General features: G+C 36.7%; 1 protein-coding gene across 2 annotated transcripts in view; it reads left to right on the top strand.

Annotated features, from left to right (window-relative positions):
* Window positions 1-847: 847 nt before the first annotated feature.
* Window positions 848-20,082, top strand: part of NUP54 (nucleoporin 54) — a 28,084-nt gene continuing 8,849 nt past the window's right edge. The window contains exons 1-9 of one of the 2 annotated variants that reach the window (XM_090266739.1): window positions 848-1,030; window positions 1,682-1,843; window positions 4,669-4,752; window positions 4,845-4,994; window positions 6,442-6,668; window positions 8,074-8,261; window positions 9,286-9,482; window positions 10,318-10,372; window positions 11,008-11,101. In XM_090266739.1, the coding sequence (XP_090122865.1) occupies window positions 964-1,030; window positions 1,682-1,843; window positions 4,669-4,752; window positions 4,845-4,994; window positions 6,442-6,668; window positions 8,074-8,261; window positions 9,286-9,482; window positions 10,318-10,372; window positions 11,008-11,101 (1,224 nt within the window). In that variant the 5' untranslated portion in view covers window positions 848-963. The remainder of the gene's footprint in view (window positions 1,031-1,681; window positions 1,844-4,668; window positions 4,753-4,844; window positions 4,995-6,441; window positions 6,669-8,073; window positions 8,262-9,285; window positions 9,483-10,317; window positions 10,373-11,007; window positions 11,102-20,082) is intronic. The other variant, XM_090266740.1, reaches the window with a different exon arrangement.

Here is a 20,082-nt window from a genome sequence, read left to right on the forward strand (position 1 = left end):
ATTGGTAAGCAATTTACATTTTCCAAAGGCATTAAGTGGGTTTATAATGAAACGTTCCTCCACCCACCTCCTGACCACTCAATTCACTTCCCAGAGGCAATAAATACTCATTTTAAAAAATATGTGTCCAGGAATATTTTATACAAGTATGTGTATTAATATTCTATCCTTTTTTTTCACCTAAATTCTAGCATACCATTCAGTGTTCTAAATTGTTCTTCGTATAGTAATCTACAGTTCCCATTTCATGTCTGAATAGTATCCCTTTGTTTAAATTTATTTAGGCAAACCCATGTTTCCAATAATTTGTTTTTATAAACAATGCTGTAGTAAACAGCCTTGTATTCCGTAATCTTGCCTAATCATTTACAAGAGCGTTTCGAGGTCTAAGGACATTTGTAATTTTGATAGGTACAATGGCTTTTTTGTTATTTTTGTTATCACATAGATTTGTGAATCAAATAATTCTACAAGGTTTTATATATTTTTAAAAACCTTAGATATCATTTTCAGAGGCACCACTTTTGCCCCCCACTTAAAAAAAAAATACACTGCTTCCTGAATTTTTAGTTTTATTTATCCATCGGTTCCCCACTATGGAGGATAAGGGTTTGGTTCTTAACTGTCTTCTCTACAGACACTTGTCTGCACATCTTTTCCAAAGGACCTCCCTAAGGTAGTTTCTAAGGGCCCTCAGGTGGCACGCTTCCGCTACAGATTTCCAGCATTTCACCTAAATTGTGACGCTCTACGCCACATGAGGCCACAAAGCCCCCGGAAACTAGTCGGAACCGGGGCGTTCCCTCTCTATCCTCCACCCCCTACGTCTTTCCGGCGTTCCGGCCTCAGGGCTGGGCCAGAAAAGAAGCGGAACTGCCTGGCGAGGAGGGTTTTCCGCGGGATCAAAACGCGGAGTGCACCAAGTGTCGCGGGAGCAGGTTTTTGGTTCCTTGCTCCCGCGACATGGCCTTCAATTTCGGGGCTCCCTCGGGTACTTCGGGCACCGCTGCGGCCACCGCAGCCCCCGCGGGTGAGTGACCCCCGCGGACCTTCTCTTGGGAGGGGGGGAGGGAAGGCTTCTGGTCCGCCTTGGTCCGAGACTCCGGCTTGGGGTTCCTGGGGTTTCCTGCCGGCGCAGAGACTTTATAGAGCTTCGGAAAAGGGCGGGCGCGGCCGAGGTGGCTCCTGATGAGGCCGCGAGGGGACTCGAGGCCCAACCCGGGGCTCGCTCGCTGCGCGTGGGTTCCCGGTAGAGCCTGTCTTCCTAGGGTTCGCTTCCCGCCGCCGGGTAGTTGGAGAGACCGGAGGCAGCTTCCTGTCTTCCCTTTCGGAGACCCGCCCTCCTCTCCGCACCTTAGCTTCCAGTACTGGCGGGAACTCTCGCGTGGCTCCTGCATCTGGGCCCGGAGAGGATAGGGCTGGGGAGCCCCGGCGCTGCCCTGCGGCTCTTTCATTCCCAGCCCCCGGGGGGGGGACTTCCCTAGGGAATTTCACGCTCCTGCTCCTTCCTCCTGTCCCCACCTCCGCTTTCTTAACTCGTTTCGAGCAAAGCCAGGATTTGTCTTCTGTTAAGTTCTGTGTAACTTCCTGCAGACTCTTCTAATTCTATCTTGCTTTCTTTTCTTTTTCTTCTTCCCCCTCCCCTTTTAAATTTGTGTTTCTTTGCCTACACGCCTATCAGGATTTGGTGGGCTTGAGACTGCCAACTCTACCGCCAGTGGGTTTAATTTTGGGGGTTTCGGATTAACTGCTAATCCTGCAGTGAACTTTAATATTGGGAATTTCGGTGTTCCTACTACCTCGGCGACTCCCTTCAATTTTGGTAACAGTCTGGCAAGTGCAGGTAGATACTGCGGGTCGTTTGTGTAACGAATGTTGGGAGCTGGAGTCCAAGAATATTTTGTGATTCCTAGAGTTTGGGAACGAACAGCGACTTGTCTAATAAGGAAAGGAAATTTATCTTCTAATGTCGAATTAATAACATTTTATCAAGTTTTAACTGCCATAAAAGATTTGGTTTGGGGAAGTCTTGCAAGGTATAATGTTCCTTTTTAAAATTTGTATTGAACAAAATAAAATTTTCAAGTGGTAAGAATTTGGAATGGATTATCATTTTTGAGTAGAATATATCTTCCAAATTAGATATCTCTTCCAAAGTAAAAGCTCAACAGTCAGGCCCATTTTCCTGGGATTCTTGGACTCCTGCAGTCACTTTTTTTTTTTTTTCCCATTCTTCCTGCATCTTTCATTGGAATTTCATTTGATTGTCCTTGTGTTTCCCAAGAGAACAAGTCTTATACGAACAGCAGTAACCCGTCTTGTTTTTTAACTTGTATAATAATTATGCATTTCTTTTTTAACTCAGATAAGTATACCTTTCTATAGGATATGTGCAGTAATTATAGAAAGAATCCTCAGATATTTTCCTGGAAAATTTAAATGATCAGAAAGCAGTTTATTGTCAGCATTGAGCTCTAAAAGATAAGCTAGACATCTTTGCATTCAAAAAAATAATTATGAAGATTATACTATCTAGATGGATTGTTTGAAGTTCATTGGAATATTTGCAAAGCACAAACTATAATGTGTGTATATGTATTAATTTAAAATAGGTCTGTATACTTTACATACAATGACCCTATAGAAAAGTCTTGCTCAGCTGCTCGTATATGAATTTATTGTCCATATTCTCTTACATTATGCCACTTATGCCCATGCCAATTATATGCATTTGGTAAATTTTATTCCCTAAATCTTACTTGAGAAGTCTGGTATTTTGTGCAGTTACTTGTTACTGTAGTATGAGTACCACCTTGACATCTGATTTGAAAACGTTTTGAAGAATACTTGAAAATTCCAAAGATAAAATAATCCATTGAAGCACTTACATATTATTGTCATTGGTATGTTTACTTTTCTTTGTTTGCTTAAAATTGGCACTGGGTAAAACAGAAACATTATTTTCAAATCTGTGTTTCCAGACAAAGCCACCCAGTTGTAATTCAACAATAAATAAATCTGTTGGTATTTGCTTGATTTCATGTTCATTTGGAATTATCACTGTTAAGTTTTGAGTTGTGATATATAACTTGTTTTAACTACTTTTATATATACATGTTCATTAACTTAACCTTTAGCAAAGAGCTGATAGAAATTTTTGTCTAGTTTTTAATTTTGTATCCTTGCAGATACACTATTAATAATAAACACTTTTGGTATTAGGGAACATGATAAGATCCTGACTGATATTTTTATCATATAGCCAATTCAGAGTATATCTTAGTTTTTCTATGGAAGTGAGGAGAAATGAAAATGATTAAGAACAGTGTTCGGTACTCTAGGTGATTTTTATCAAATAATGTTTACAGTTTTGCAGTACTGCACTAGGACATACAAGTAAATAAGAGTGGTTGTGCCTGCATGCAACATGCAGTCTGTTCTTGAGTAATTTTCCATATCAAAATTGCATGATGAATATCTAAGGGTTGTTTTTTTCTTCTTCCTATATCTTTTATGTTACAATGTTGATGAATCTCTGTCTCTTATACCAGAAATATGAGATTAAAAGGTAGACTCCCAGAAAACCTGCGGCAGAGCTCAAAGAGCACTAATGGGTCAAACAAAAAGTTTTTGACATTACATTAGTAAAGATTTACAATAAGGAAAAAACATAAAGCAATTTTAGATTGGCTAATATTCCATTCTATTCTATTCCATTCTATTCATATGTCAAGTTAGATGTAGTTAACAATAATTTTGTCTCTAAGAATTTGTACATCTGTCAGAGTTACCAGACTGATAGGTATCATACAGAGGCCTGTGATAGCTCTGTTTCCTATTTCTGCCACTGCCTTCCACTTATAGTTTTTTTTCCCTTATCTCTTCCTTCAAGAAACACATTCTTGTTGTATAGAGGTCAGTGTATTGGTATGTTTTCTTTGAAAAGTTGCTTAGTGTCAGTGGAGACTTCAGTAGAAATATAAGCTATAGTAGAATATAAATTAATTGACCAAAGCCAAGGTTGCAACTGGCAGCACACTGCCATTTTGATCTTTTGGCACTCTATTTTAAAAACATTTGAATTATTTGAAAAAAAATTGAGTTTAGATTTAAAATTCTGTATTTTATGAAGAAAATCCAGATCTTTTATTTCTTTTGGAAAATGAAAATATGACACTACTAAACTACCATTCTCCTGCAGCAATAGTCTGCTGGAATTTAGGAACTGCTGCCACTTTAAAAAACTGTCCACATTGAGCAGCTTCACCATTCATTAGTGTTAGCAGCCTAAATCTTGTAGGCATTTGAACTTGCAAGCCCTATTCTAAAAGTACATACGTAGTCATTTTAGAGTTCATTAAACATAATGGCAACAGGCTTAACATGTTTTCTCAGCTATAACTGTTAATCACTTCTTTAGTTGAAGGGTGTGTATTGCACTGTGGTATTCTAATTTAAATTCTTAATCACTTATTTTTTGCAAGATATGGACTTTTTGATGGGTACAATAGAATAATTCTTTTAAATAATGCTGTTGAAAGTAGAGAAAGGAAAATTTAGATCATTATATTTTATCTTTATATGTAGCAATTACTTATAAAATAATTTGAAAAAATTATCTCATATATACAAAAGATTTTTCCTTTTTATTTACCTGCTTGTAATTAGGTGGGTTCGGAGGATTTGGGACAACATCTACAACAGCAGGTTCTGCGTTCAGCTTTTCTGCTCCAACTAACACAGGCAGTACTGGTAAGAGGACAGTCTTACGTCATTTGTAGAAGTAAATGAGTTAGAGGTCAGATATTTTTTAACTTAATGCAATTTCAATTTTTCATTCAAAGGACTCTTCGGTGGTACTCAGAATAAAGGTTTTGGATTTGGTACTGGTTTTGGCACAACAACTGGAACTAGTACTGGTTTAGGTACTGGTTTGGGAACTGGACTGGGATTTGGAGGATTTAATACGCAGCAGCAGCAGCAGCAACAAACTAGTAAGTGTGAGGTTTTCATTTTACTTCCAATATAAAATTATATTATAACAACATAGCTAACATTATTGAGTGCACAGTTCAAAGCACTTTAGTGGATAACTTAATGTATTTAAAATTTTTATTGAATCATTTTTTTATTGATTTTAGAGAGAGAAACATTAATTTGTTGTTTCACTCATTTATGCATTCACTGGTTGTTTCTTGTTGGCCCTGGCTGCTTTAGCTCAGTGGATTGAGCGTCGGCCTGCGAGCTAAGTGTCGCTGGTTCGATCTTCCAGTCAGGGTACATCAGAGAAGGAAAACTCTGACTCCAAAAAACCTCCGCTGCCTTGCGGCATACCTCTTCAGGGGAAAGGCTAAGGGAGTAAACCCCGACAGAAAATCCGGAGCCGGAGTCCCTAAGGCGGTTTGACGTTGTAGTCAACACCGGCAACTCCTGCGGCGCACCTGAAGCCAAGCTGTATTGACTCCGTCTTTCCCTTGGACCCTTCAGCTGCGAAGAGAGGGGGGATCTGCTGCATGGGCAACAGCAGACCCTCCATATCACCCTGCCCAGGCTCTGTAGCTTCAGCGTCATCGCAAGATGTCGATTCAACACGGGAGGAGACAGATACGATGTCACTCCCGAGTCGGACTGCACAGCCATTCTCGGCGGTGCAGATAGACTCTTAAGAAGCTACACCATCGTCTCTCGAGACGGACGGCTGCCGACGGTTGATAAACATTGTTATAATGATTCTTATTACTTACTTTGTATCCTCTATGTTTATATAATAGCAATAAAGGTTGTTTAAAAGGTAATTTTGCAACCTCATAAAATTTACTTTTTCGTATCCATGTGATTTAAAAAATTTTTTTGGTGTGGATATAATAACATGGATCCAAATTTGTGTTCTGGTAATGGAGTTAATTGTATTAAGATGATATTATTAGAAAAGCAAGTTTAACATTATAAGGATTGTCTTAGTATATTAGTTTCTTATTGTTGACGTAATAAAGTGTCACAAATTTAGTGGCTTAAAACAATGAAAATTATATTATCTTACAGTTCTATACATGAGCAATCCAGAATGGGCTTCACTGGGTTAAAATCAATGTGTCTGCAGGTCTGTGTTATTTCTGGAGGTTCTAGAGGAGACTATTCCTTTGCCTTGTCCAGCTTCTAGAGTCTCTTGATTTCATGGCTTGTAGCTCCTTCCTCTGTCTTCAAATTTCACTTTGATTCTGACTTCCCTTTTTCCTTTTAACAATCCTTATGATTATGTTGAGTCCCCTCTTATAATCCAGGATAATCCAGACAAAAGTCCCTTTTGCTGTGCAAAGTAACATTTACAGTTTCTGGGGATTAGGATGTGGGCATCTTTGTGTGTGTGGGTCACTATTCTGCCTACCATACCTAGGATCTGAATTGGTTTTTTTTAAATACTAATTTGGGCTATATTTTTAGCTTTAGGTGGTCTCTTCAGTCAGCCTACACAAGCTCCTGCCCAGTCCAACCAACTGATAAACACTGCCAGTGCTCTTTCTGCTCCAACGCTGTTAGGAGATGAGAGAGATGCTATTTTAGCAAAATGGAATCAGCTGCAGGCCTTTTGGGGAACAGGAAAAGGATATTTCAACAATAACATTCCACCAGTGGAATTCACACAGGAAAATCCCTTTTGCCGATTTAAGGTATTAGTACTGCTTTTGATCTTCACCTGAAGAGAGTGTATAGAGAGGATATGATATTTGTGTTAAAATAATACTAAGAAAAGAATAGCTTGGTTTTTCAGTACTCCTTGAACATGGTACAGTATGCTTTTGTTTAAAATGCAAAAATTATAAAATTGAAGTGATCATATATATGTGTGATAGAAGGTGACCAGAATATGACTGAAAAAAGGTATGACTAGAATGTAATTTATAACTGAGGAAGAATGTTAACAAAGGGGGAATGGTCTGCTTGGCATCCATTAAAGGGAGACTTAAAACTAGAATTTAGTGGTGTTTATCTAACATTGTCCAGGCAAGTACACCCTAACCAGCATACAGGAGTATCTGTTCTGCCTGACATAATCCTATTGTCACTATCAGAGCTTGATGCCAAAGCTGTTAAAACAATGTAGTCCATTTTCTTTGTTCTGATTCCATCCCTACCAAACAGCCTTCTCATTTGAATTTGACTTCTCAGATTCTGTTCCTCAGTCAGTGACAGTATTTAGGTTAACTTGTTTATTTTTATAACAAATTAATACATTGCAATCCAGTTTACTTCAGTCTCTTTTGAGTTTTGTTGGCCTATGTCAATCTCTTAAACCTAATCAGTGTGTACATAAGCCTCTGTTTGGCGCTGCAAAGCTTACAATCAGACCTTTGAATGTGGTTAAACAACAGAAATGACCAGCTGATCTTGTTAAAGAATATTTCCTTATCTTATCCCTCTGACAAAAAGAAAGTCTTGGAATGTGTGTTTGAAATTTTAAAACCTTGATTAGTGACTAAGACATATACAGTAGGCATAGGTTGAACATAACTGTTTTTTCCTTTTAAAGTTGATAAACAACGTACATATGGTAAAATGCATAATGAACTAATCTAGAGTGAATTTAAATTCTTTTTAAAAACTTGTGTTTTAAGTATTGACAAAAGAGAAAAGGCTTCTGTCTAAAAGTAATTCTCTAGAATGACTTTGTCATATCTAAAACTATAGATTCCATGAGTAATGTATAATAAAATAACTTACATTTTGGGCCATGACCAAATGCATTCATTTTTATATGACAGTAGGAGTTGTTTCAGCAATATGTAGAAGAACTCAACAGCTGTGGATATCAAAGTTTTTCAGAGGCAAATGCTACTTAGTTACTCTGTTGAGGAATTTTTAAATCTTACTCTTGAATTTTATGTTATTCTGGGGTAAAAGAATTTCTCTTTGTAATTAATTGTATGACCTCCTAGGAGGTAAGAATCATTATTTCCTTTATTACCAGAAATGAAGCTGTTTTCCCCATTTTAGTACATATGAAGCTATCAATACTAAATACTGAATTTAAGATCTGAACATATTATTGATGTCACTTATTTTGTCATTCCACAGGCAGTAGGTTATAGTTGTATGCCCAGTAATAAAGATGAAGATGGGCTAGTGGTGTTAGTTTTCAACAAAAAAGAAACAGATATTCGAAGCCAGCAACAGCAGTTGGTAGAATCATTGCATAAAATTTTGGGAGGAAACCAGACCCTGACAGTAAACGTAGAGGGTGTTAAAACATTGCCAGATGATCAGTAAGTATACAATAAATATAGTATTTATTTCTGTGTGCCTTGGTCCAGAGAGTGATCAAGTGTTTTTGTTGCTAAAGCCCCAATTAAATTTCAGAGTTAATAATTATTTCTCAGCTAGTGATTTTTCAGTATTTTTATAGAAACATTTAAAAGCTTTTTCTTAATCTTGGTTTTAGAGTTTATTAGATGCTAATAATTTTTTAGATTTTTTTTACTAGAAGCAGGAAGAAATATTAATCATGGCTGTGTGCATATCAAGGGCCACTAAGACATTAATGGAAAGTTTTGGGTTTTTTTTTTCCACTTTTAGGTATTTACTCCAGATATATAAACTTATTTTCATACAAAAACCTATACAGTGTTCACAACAGCTTTTTTTCCCCCCATTACCATTTAGTCCCCTTATACCCCCCTTCCTCTACAATCACCATATGTGGTCCGTGTCCATGTGTCCTTTTTGCTTGATCCCTCTGCCTTCTAACTACCGGCCCCCCGCCCTGGCCCTCGCCATAGCTCTCATCCTGCTCTCTATCTGTGAGGGAAAGTTTTAACTGATTACTATTCATGTTATTCATGGATAAATATGATGGATTAACTTTCCTTGTTCTATAATTTTCATACTTTAGTGGTAAGACATTTACTTTAGGATATAACTGAAATCAGATTTTACTGCTTAGTCTTAACTGAGTAAAGCAACCTATTGCTTCAAGAGGATATTCAAAGTACTTCTCAAATCTAAAAAAAATAATAAATGATATTTACATAGAACTTTGCAGCTAAGCAAACCTTTTACAGATAACTTATTTGCTTGTCTCATTTTAACTTTATCAAGTAAGTTGATTTTTAAGTGAACAGAACATTAGGAATTTATTTTTCAAGACTTAAGGGGAAAAAAATTTAATTCCCTTCTAAACCAGCCATTTTTTAGTTCAGCTAGTGCCCTTTTAAAATCACATGCTGCGTTGATAATTGTGACTATGAGTTATATGCTTCATATTTTATAACTTGGTTCTTTTTTCCCCAGGACAGAAGTTGTCATTTATGTTATTGAGCGTTCTCCCAATGGTACTTCAAGAAGAGTTCCAGCTACAACACTATATACCCATTTTGAGCAAACCAATATAAAAACACAGCTGCAGCAACTTGGTGTAACCCTCTCTATGACCAGAACAGAACTTTCTCCTGCGCAGATCAAACAGCTTTTACAGAATCCTCCTGCTGGTATGCTTCTCTACTCGTAGAGTTGAGGAAATGAAAGACTTGGAGGTGTTGGTTGGCTATTAATGGTAATAAAACCAGTGTCAGCTTATCACCCGTTTACTTATTTGAGACGGTTTTAGAATTTCTTTATTCATCTAATTTTTTTTAATCATTATTACATAGCTAGTAAGTTGTTAGAAATTTTGGGAAATGGCAGACTAAAGAAAAATAGCCTATAATCCATCTACCCAAAGGTAATTTACTCTTAATATTTTGATTTTTAAAAAAAGATTCTATTTATTTTCCAAGACAGGGGAAGGGAGGGAGAAAGAGAGGGAGCGAAACATCAATTGGTTGCTTCTTGCACACCCCAAGCTGGGGATCTGGCCTGCAACACAGGCAAGTGCCCTGACTGGAATTGAACCAGCGACCTTTTGGTTTGCAGACTGGCACTCAGTCCACTGAGCCACACCAGCCAGGGCTTGACTTTGTTTTTTCTGGTTTACCTCTGTTTTAACTGAGTCTTCAAGTAAAACCTGAAAGTGTGCTCATCTTGAAAGAGTCTCATGTCCTTTCTCCATTGTCTTTCTGTTAGCTTTTTTTTTTTTTTGTCTTCCTTTATATTTACAGGAGCTCTTTCTGTATTTTGAAGGTTAATCTATTATAGGTTATATTAATTTACCTATTTACATCTTTTATAGCTTTATTTCACAAAATTTTTATTTTTGTAGTGGTTATATATGACAGTCATTTTTCATTCCAGTTTATGGGTTCTGTGTCTTACTTTGGGAATACCTTTCATACAGATATAAAAATGGGAAATAATTCATTTAGAAAACATTTCTTCCTGTGATAGGTGTTGATCCTATCATCTGGGAACAAGCCAAGGTGGATAACCCTGATCCTGAAAAGTAAGTGTATCTTTATCTTGTTTTCATATAAGAATTTATATTTGCTACAAGGAGAGCAAACATGCAAGCTATTAACATTTCAGGTGAGTTCGTTTTTATTTATTTATTTTTAAAAGATTTTATTTATTTTTAGAGAGAGGGGAAGGGAAGGAGAAAGAGAGGAAGAGAAACATGGATATGTGGTTGCCTCTCACAACGCCCCCAACCAGGGACTCAGCCTGCAACACAGGCATGTGCCCTGACTGAGAATCGAACTGGCAACCCTTTGGTTCACAGGCCAGCACTCAGTCCACTGAGCCACACCAGCCAGGACTTATTTCTATTACTTTTTAAAGACTGTTGACTATGGTAAAGCAGCATAATGTGAAAACATTGAAATCTGACTACCGGTACCCTAATTATATTCACATTTAATAATACAACTTTTTACCGAACTTTATTTCCCCATTTATAAAATAGGGAGGTTGAATAAAATCTTCATGGTGAGACATTGCTGATTTCATAGTCATAGATCTGCCTTTATAAACTACAAATTTAATGTGAAATTATATGAATGTTATTATATAAACCTTATTAACTTATGTTTTATAATAATAGATGTAAGGTCTGGAAATTGACCACTTGCGTTTCTTCAGGTTAATTCCTGTACCGATGGTGGGATTCAAAGAACTTCTCCGAAGACTGAAGGTTCAAGATCAGATGACTAAGCAGCATCAGACCAGATTAGATGTAAGCATTTACTTTCATTCTCTGGCCCTGGGAGTAGTAAAAGGGATCAGACATTTCTTTTTACCATGTGTGTTAGTTATTATTTTGTCTTATAGGGAACGATATAGTATATGCTGCAAATTAACAATTAGAGTATTATCGTCGTCGTCGGCAGCCGTCCGTCTCAAGAGACGATGGTGTAGCTTCTTAAGAGTCTATCTGCACCGCCGAGAATGGCTGTGCAGTCCGACTCGGGAGTGCTTAAATCTATGTACTATTTTATAAAGTAGAGTTTTGTAATCAAATAGCTAAAGGTTCTTAAAGATCACCTCCAAATTACTTAAATTGAATTCCTGATGAGATAATTCATTTGGATTCTGTTTGATTACTGAAAAGCTTACTGTTTATGAAGCAGCCCACTTCACTGTCAGCTAGCTCTAATTGATAAATTCTCTTTCGTACATTGACCCAGTATCTGCCTTGTTATACTTTACACCCATTTCTGTGACAGCTCTACAGGTATTCGAACATCATAATAATCATTCATCCTTTTTAGTATTCCCTCTATTGACTGAAAATTCCTGCATGGTTTTGCATGTGACATGATTTCTGGACCCTTTGTTATCTTACGTTTTCATTGATTTCTCTATAGTTTTGTTTATAATTTTATTAATTTCTGCTCTTAAGCATTTCCTTCATTCTGCTTGCTTTTGGTTTATTTTTCTATTTTCAAGTTACTTAAGGTAGAAACTTAGGTTATTATTTTGATCTTTTATCTTTTCTAATATAAGCATTTTATGCTATTAATTTCCTTCTAAGTACTGATTTACCTGAATCCCACAAATTTTGATAATGTTATTCTTTGATCTTGATCCAGTCAAACTATTTTCTAATTTTCCTTGAAAGTTCTATCTGATTGTTAGATATTTTGACTAATGGATTATTTAGAAGGATTTTCATTTCCCAGTGTTTGTATATTTTCCTGTTATTCTGTTGGTGATTTCTAGTCTAATTCTATTATGGTTAGAGAGCTTTGTAAGGTTCTTAACCCACATGCCTTTGAAAAAGATGTGTATTCTGTTGTTCTTGGGTGGAGTTCTCTGTTAACATGGGTGAAATCCAGTTGGTAGATAGTTCAGTTCTTTTATATTCTTGCTGATTTTTCAGTTTAGTAGTACTATTATGATAGGAGAGTTCAAGTTTCTAGCTATAATTGTTGATTTGTCTTTCCTTTTTGTTCTGTCAGTTTTTGCTTCATGTATTTTGAAGTTCTGTTGTTAGGTACATGTGTATCTAGGATTGTTCCATTCATTTGGCCTATTTACCTTTTATTATTATATAATGTCCCTCTTTATCCCTAGTAAGTTTCTTTGCTCTGAAGTTTACTTTCTCTGATATTAACATAAACCCATTCTAGCTTTCTTCGTATGGTGTATTGTTTGCCATCCTTTTACTTTTAACCCACCTAGTCATGTGCCACTGAGAAATGTGTCCTTAGGCAATTTCATCTTTGTGCAAATGTACGCACAAACTTAGGACAGTCTCTATTTGTCTGGTATAGCCTATTGATTCTAGGCTACAGGCCTTTGCAGTAGCTACTGTACAAAGGGACATGCAATTAAATCAGGTACAAGAGAAAATGATGTGATCAGGAAATGTGGTAAGCATGAAACATGAGGCTGCTTCCAGTGTAATGCAGCACACTGCTGTTGTTTTTTTCAATTAGTTTACATTCAGTGTTATTTTGTATTAGCTTGTGGTGTATAGCACAGCGGTTAAACAGTCAAAACTTTAGAAGGTGGTTTTCCCGATATTTCAAGTACCCGCCTTGCACTATGTATGGTTAATATTATTGACTATTTTCTATGCTGTACTTATTAATCCCTTCACCTTTTCACACAGTCCTCTAAACCCCCCACTCTCTGGCAACCATCAATCTGACTATGAATTTGTTTCTTTTTTTGTTTGTTTCTTTTCGTTTGTTTTGCTCTTTAGATTCCACATATAAGTGAATCATATGGTATTTGTCTTATTCTGTCTAACTTAATTCCACTTAGCATAATACCTTCTAGGTCCATCCATGCTGTCACAAATGTGATTTCATTTCTTTATTATGGCTGAGTTATAATCCATTATATATATGTACCACTGCTTTTTTATCCGCTCATCTATTGATGAGCACTTGGGTTGCCTCAATTTCTTGGCTGTTGTAAATGGCACTACAGTGAACATAGGGGTGCGTATATTCTTTCAAATTAGTATTTCGGTTTCTTCAGATATATACCCAGAAGTGGAATCACTGGGTATCACCTATTCAGGTCCTCTGCTCATTTTTTTTTTTTTTTTTTGGGGGGGGGTGTTGAGTAGTATGAGTAATTTTTACATTTTGGAAATTAACTCCTTATCAGATGTATCATTAGCAAATAAGTTCTATTCAGTGGGTTGTCTTTTTGTTATTGGTTTCCTTTGCTGTGCAAAAACTTTAGTTTTATAGTCCCATTTGTTCATTTATTTATTTTTCTTAGTTTCCCCTGCCCAAGGAGGGATGTCAAAACATATTGCTAAGAGAAAAGAAATTTTACTGCCTATCTTTTCTAGGAGTTGTATGGTTTCATGTCTTACATCTAAGTCTTTAACCATTTTGAATTTATTTTTTGTGGTGTAAGGAGGTGATCTAGTTTCCTGTTTTTGCATGCATCTGTCCAATTTTCCCAACACCATTTATTGAATAGACTGTCTTCACCTCATTTTATGTTCCTGTCTACTTTGTCATATGTTATTTGGGTTTATTTCTGAGCTCTCCATTTCGTTCCATTGATCTGTGTGTGTTTTTTGCCAGTACCATGCTGTTTTGATTACTATATCCTTTCTTATCAGGTAGAATGATACCTCCATCTTCGTTCTTTCTCAAGATTGCTGTGGCTACTTGGGGTCTTCTGTGATTCCATATAAATTTTTGAATTACTTGTTTTAGTTCTGTGAAGAACACCATTGGTATTTTGGTAAGAATTACGTTGAATCTATAGATTGCTTTGGGAAGTATGGACATTTTAACAGTGTTAAGTACTCCTATCCATGAGCATGGTATGTGCTTTCATTTATTTGTTTCTTATTCAGTTTCTTTCTTCAGTGACTTAGAGTTTTCTGATAGAGATCTTTTGCCTCCTTGGTTAGATTCATTCCTGGGTGTTTTCTTTTTGTTTGTTTTGGATGCAGTTGTAAATGGGATTGTTTTCTTAGTTTCTCTTTCTTATAGTTCATTATTGTTGTATAAAAATGTAACTGATTTCTGAATATTTATTTTGTATCCTACTACTTTACCAAATTTACTTAGCAGTTCTAGTAGTTTTTTGGTGGAATTTTCAGGGTTCTCTACATACACTATTATGTCATCTGCAAATAATGACAGTTTCCCTTCTTCCCTTCCAATTTGGATGCTCTTTCTTTCTCTTTCTCTCTCTCTCTCTCTCTTCCTTTCCTTCCTTTCTTTTCCTTCCTTCCTTCCTTCCTTCCTTCCTTCCTTCTTTCCTTTCTTTCTTTCCTTTCTTTTTTCTTTCATCTGTTAACTATAGCTGGAACTTCCAGTACTATGTTGAATAAGAGTGGTGAAAAATGACATCCCTGTCTTGGTCCTGATCTTATGGGAAATGTTTTTAGTTTTTCTTCATTGTGCATGATGTCAGGTGTAAATTTGTTATATGTGGCCTTTATTATGTTTAGGTATGTTCCCTCTATTCCCACTTTGCTGAGAGTTTTTATCATAAATGGATGCTAGATTTTGTGAAATGCTTTTTCTGCATCTATTGAAATGATCATATGACTTTTAGTTTTCATTTCATGTATGTGGTGTAGCATGTTAATTGATTTGCAGATGTTGTACCAACCTTGCTTCCTCGTAATAAATCCCACTTGATCGTGGTGTAGGATCTTTTTAATGTATTACTAGATCTGGTTTGCTAATGCAGTGATACCTCGGTACTCGTCGGCTTCAGAACTTGTCAAACCCTGTACTCGTCTTTGATGAAAAAAAAGTTTCAGCACTTTATACTTGCTGGGGACTTGTCATACTTGCTAAAACTTATGTGAGTCATGATGCTGCCCCGCAAGAAAAAACCCTTCATTGTTTGGTGCTTATCAGTGTCAGCACTTGTCACAAGTTCCGGAACATACTAACAATGAGTACCAAGGTGCCACTGTATTTTGTTGAGGCATCTGTACAGGAATATTGGCCTATGATTTTCTTTCTTTGTACAGTGGAGCCTTGGTTCTTGAACTTTGTTCCAGAAGGCTATTCAAGAAGCACTTTGTTCAAAAATCGAATTAGACACATGACTGATCATACAGGCAGCATGAACAGGTTGTCAGGTTGAGAACTGAAGTTTTGTTCAACAACCAAGACATTTTTTCTGTCAACAGCTTGATTGAGAACCAAATTGTTCGAGATGTGAGAAGTTCGAGAACCAAGGTTTGACTGTCGTGTCTATCTGGTTTTGGAATTAGGATAATGCTATTCTCAAAAATGAGCTTGGGAGTCTTCCTTCTTGAATTTTTTAGAATAGTTTGAGGATGATAGGTGTTCTTTGAATTTTTGGTAAAATTTACCTATGAAACCATTCGGTCCAGTACTTTTGTTTGCTGGGAGTTTTTTTTATTACTGCTTTGATTTTGTTGGTTTAATTGGTCTGTTCAGATTTTCTGTTTCATCTTGATACAGTCTTAGAAGATTGTATGTCTGTAGGAATTTATCCATTTCTTCCAGATTGTCCAATTTGTTGGTATATAGTTGTTTATAGTATTTTCTCATAATCCTTTGTATTTCTAGGTGTCAGTTGTTACTTCTCTTTCATTTCTGATTTTATTTATTTGGATCCTCTCTTTTTCCTTGATGAGTCTGATTAAAGGTTTTATCAACCTTGTTTATCTTTTCATTGGTCTTTTGTATTTTTTTTTAGACTCTACAAGACTTGTTTTGTGGTTTAACATGTGGTCTATCCTGGAATGGCAATATTGTTTTTTAGAAGTAGAAAGAGTACACTCTAAAGTAACAATAAAAAGTATAGTATAGTAAATACATAAACCAATAACATAGTCACTTATTATCAAGTATTATCTACTATATGTGTTATACTTCTATATGACTGGCAGTGCAGTAGTTTTGTTTACACCAGCATCACCACAAACAAGTGAGTCACGCATGACTTATGACCTTAAGATAACTATGATGTCACTAGGCAATAGAAATTCTTCAGCTCCATTATAATCTAATGGGGCTACTGTTACATATATGTTTGGTCATTAATCAAAACATCGTTATGCAGCGCATGACTGTATGAGTATATTATATTTGAAATGAACTGTACATAGCATAAAGTTGGGATTTAGGCCTACCATTTTATTATGATTTTTGTTCCCTCTGTTTCCTCTTCTCTAACTTCTTTTTAGTTATTTGGACATTTTTTTAGCATTCTATTTTTAATTTATGGACATTTGGTTTTTTTATTTTAATTTAATTTTTTCAGTGGTTGCTCTAGAGCAGTAGATCTTGGTGGTGGTGGTGGTGGTCATTTGTCCTCCAGGGCACATTTGAGAATGTCTGGAGACCTGTTTGGTTGTTACAGCTGGGGGAGGGCTACAGGTATCTAGGAGAGGCAAGGATGCTGATAAACACCTGCATGTACAGAACAGTGCCATTGCAACAAAGTATCATCTGGCCAAATTAATACAAGCATGCCCCCATTTTATTGCGTTTGACTTTATAGTGCATTGCAGAGGCGGCCCCCCCCTTTTTTTTTTTTAACAGTTTGAAGGTTTGTGGCAGCCTTGCATTCCAGCAAGTCTTTTGGCGCCATTTTCTAACAGCATTTGCTCGCTTTGTGGCTCTGTGTCACGTTTTGGTAGTTCTAGCAATTTCACACTTTTTCATTATTCTATTTGTTCCGGTGATCAGTGATCTTTGATGTTACTATTGTAAATGTTTTAGGGCTCCACAAACCATGCCAATGTAGGATGATGGAGTTTGTTGGTAAATTTTCTGTGTGTTCTGACTGCTGCACTGACCAGCCTTTCCCCTCTCTTTCCCTCCGTGGGCCTCTCTATTCCCTGAGGTACAATAATACTGCAATTAGTCCTTATATAAAAGTGAAAGTGTTGTAGTCTCTCACTTTAAATCAAAATCTGGATATGATTAAGCTTAGTGAGAAAGGCAGGTTGAAAGCCGAGATAAACTGGATGTTAGTCCCCTTGCCCCAAACAGTGAGCCAGTATTTGACTACAAAAGAAATATTCTTGAAGGAAATTTAAAGTGCTACTCCAGTGAACACACAAATGATAAGAAAGTAAAACAGTCTTATTGCTGATATAAAGAAAATTTTAGTGGTCTGGATAGAAGACAGACCAGCTACAACATTTCTTTACGACTAATCTATAGCAAGGCCAGCAAGGTCTCTCTTCAGTTTTCTGATGCTGAAAGAGATGAAGATGCTACAGAAGAAAAGTCAGAAGCTAGCAGAGGTTGGTTCATGTCGCTTAAGGAAAGAAGCTGTGTCTATAACATGAACGTGCAAGGTGAAGCAGCAAGTGCTGATACAGAAGCTGCAGCAAGTTATCCAAAAGATCTATCTAATTAATTAATGAAGGTAGCTGCATTACACGACAGATTTTCAGTGTAGACAAAACAGCCTAATACGTATTGGAGGAAGATGCCATCTAGGACTTTCATAGCTAGAGAATAGAAGTCAGTGCCTGGCTCCAAAGCTTCAAATGACAGTCTGGCTCTTATTAGGGACTAATGCAGCTGGTGATTTTAAGTTGAAATCAATGCTCATTTATCATTCTAAAAACCCTAGGGCCCATAAGGAATGCAAAATCTATGCTACCTGTGCTCTTTAGATAGAACAACACAGCTTGATTGACCCCATATCTGTTTACAACATGATTAACTGACTATTTTAAGCACTGTTAGTACCTGTTGTTCAGGGGGGAAATAGATTCCTTTAAAAATATTACTGCTCGTTGACAATACACCTGGTCACACAAGTGCTCTGATGAAGATGTACAAGATCAATGTTGTTTCCATTATGTAGCCCATGGATCAAGGAGTAATTTTGACTTTCAGGACTGCTATTAGTTAAGAAATACAATTCATAAGGCTATAGCTGCCACAGATAGTGATTCCTCTAGGCAGTCAATTGAAAACCTCTGGAAAGGATTCACCATTCTAGATGTCATTAAGAACATTTGTGATTCATGGGGAAGAGGTCAAAATATCAACGTTAACAGGAGTTTTTAAGTAGTTGATTCCATCCCTCGTGGATAACTGAACAGTTCAAGACATAAGTGTAAGAAGTAACTGCAGATGTGGTGGAGACAAGGGAATTTGAATAGAAGTGGAGGCTGAAGATGTGACTGAATTGCTGCCTTCTTGTGATAAAACTTAAGTGGGTAAAAAGTTGCTTCTTATGGATGAGCCAAAAAGAAAAAGAATGGTTCCTTGAGGTGAAATCTACTTCAGGTGAAGATGCTTTGAAGATTGATGCGATGACAGAAAAGGATTTAGAATATTGCATACACTTAGTTGATAAAGCAGCGGCAGGATTTGAGACAATTGACTCCAATTTTGAAAGAAGTTTTGTGGATAAATGCTATCAAACAGCATCACATGGTACAAAGAAATTGTTAAGGAAAGGAAGAGTCAGTCAATACAGCAGACTTCATTGTTGTCTTATTAAGAAATTGCCACAGCCATGCCAGCCTTCAGCAGCCACCACCCTGAGCAGCCAGCAGCCGTCCGCATCGAGGCAAGACCCTCCACCAGCAAAAATGTCATGGCTCACTGAAGGCTCAGATAATGGTTTAGCATTTTTTAAAATAAAATGTTTTTAAATTAAGGTATTACATTTTTAGACATAATGCTATGGCACATTTGACAGCCTACAGTGTAGTGTCAACGTGACTTTATGCACTGGAAATTAAAAATGTGTGCAACCCTTTTGTTGCGTGGGTGTGGAATTGAGCCCACAGCGTCTCTGAGGTAGGCCTGTGCCTGTAGTGCTAAAGATGAGATACCCTTCTCTAGATGGTACAGTGTGTCCCCTTACACCAAAGCTAGTAGGCTTTTCTTGGAGCTGCTCACTTCCCGGTTTTGGGCTGTGTCGAAGTCAGACTAGGGGACTGCCTGAGGGGGAAAAATGTTAAACTCATCACCAGTGCAGTGGTACTTCAAATTCATGCCTTCTTCCCTTACCTTCCTGCCACTATTTATTTTTCAGAGTCCTCAAACAAATGCTCAGGCACTCGGTCCCAATTTTAAAGCTATATTCAGTGGGAGAGTGGCATGTACTTAAGTTCATCTTGTCCAGAATTGAAATAGTTCATAACTTGTGTCAGATCTTTTACTGAGGCTTCATACATTGTTTTCATTTATTTCAGTTTATCATATACTATAGATTTTAATCCTTTGTTTATATCATTGCAGATATCTTCTACTATCTCATCTCTGTCTTTGGTGTCCTTAGTTGAACAGAGAAGCTTTTTTTAATGATTTCCATCCATTTCTTGCCTTGTGTTTTCTTTTTGGGAATTTGCTTAAGAAACCATTCTTCACCTCAGGCTCTAAAAACCTCCTACACATTTTTCTAATAGAATTTAGCCCTTTACATTTGTTTTTGTTTTTTTTGTCTTCATGGAGTTCAACTTTTTCATGTATACATACAGTAGTAAGTAGTACGAACCCAGCTTTATTTTCCTCTAAATAGTAGGCCAATTTTTCCAGTGTCATCTACAAAAAAGTTGATACTTTCCTCCAATGATTTATCAGAACAGTCATCAATCCAAGTGTGTATATATATGATGTAGTCTGTTCTTAAATCATTTTTTAACTGTTATATAGCTTTGTAGTATATCTTAATATATGGCAGTGAGTCTTCAATCTTTTCAGAGTTTTTAATAAGCTCTTTATGGATATTCTATAAATTTTAGAGTCAGTTTAAAAAGTGCTAGAGGTT

The sequence above is a fragment of the Furipterus horrens genome, unplaced genomic scaffold (assembly GCF_987537825.1).
Source record: "Furipterus horrens unplaced genomic scaffold, mFurHor1.1.pri manual_scaffold_2, whole genome shotgun sequence".
Classification (NCBI taxonomy): domain Eukaryota; kingdom Metazoa; phylum Chordata; class Mammalia; order Chiroptera; family Furipteridae; genus Furipterus; species Furipterus horrens.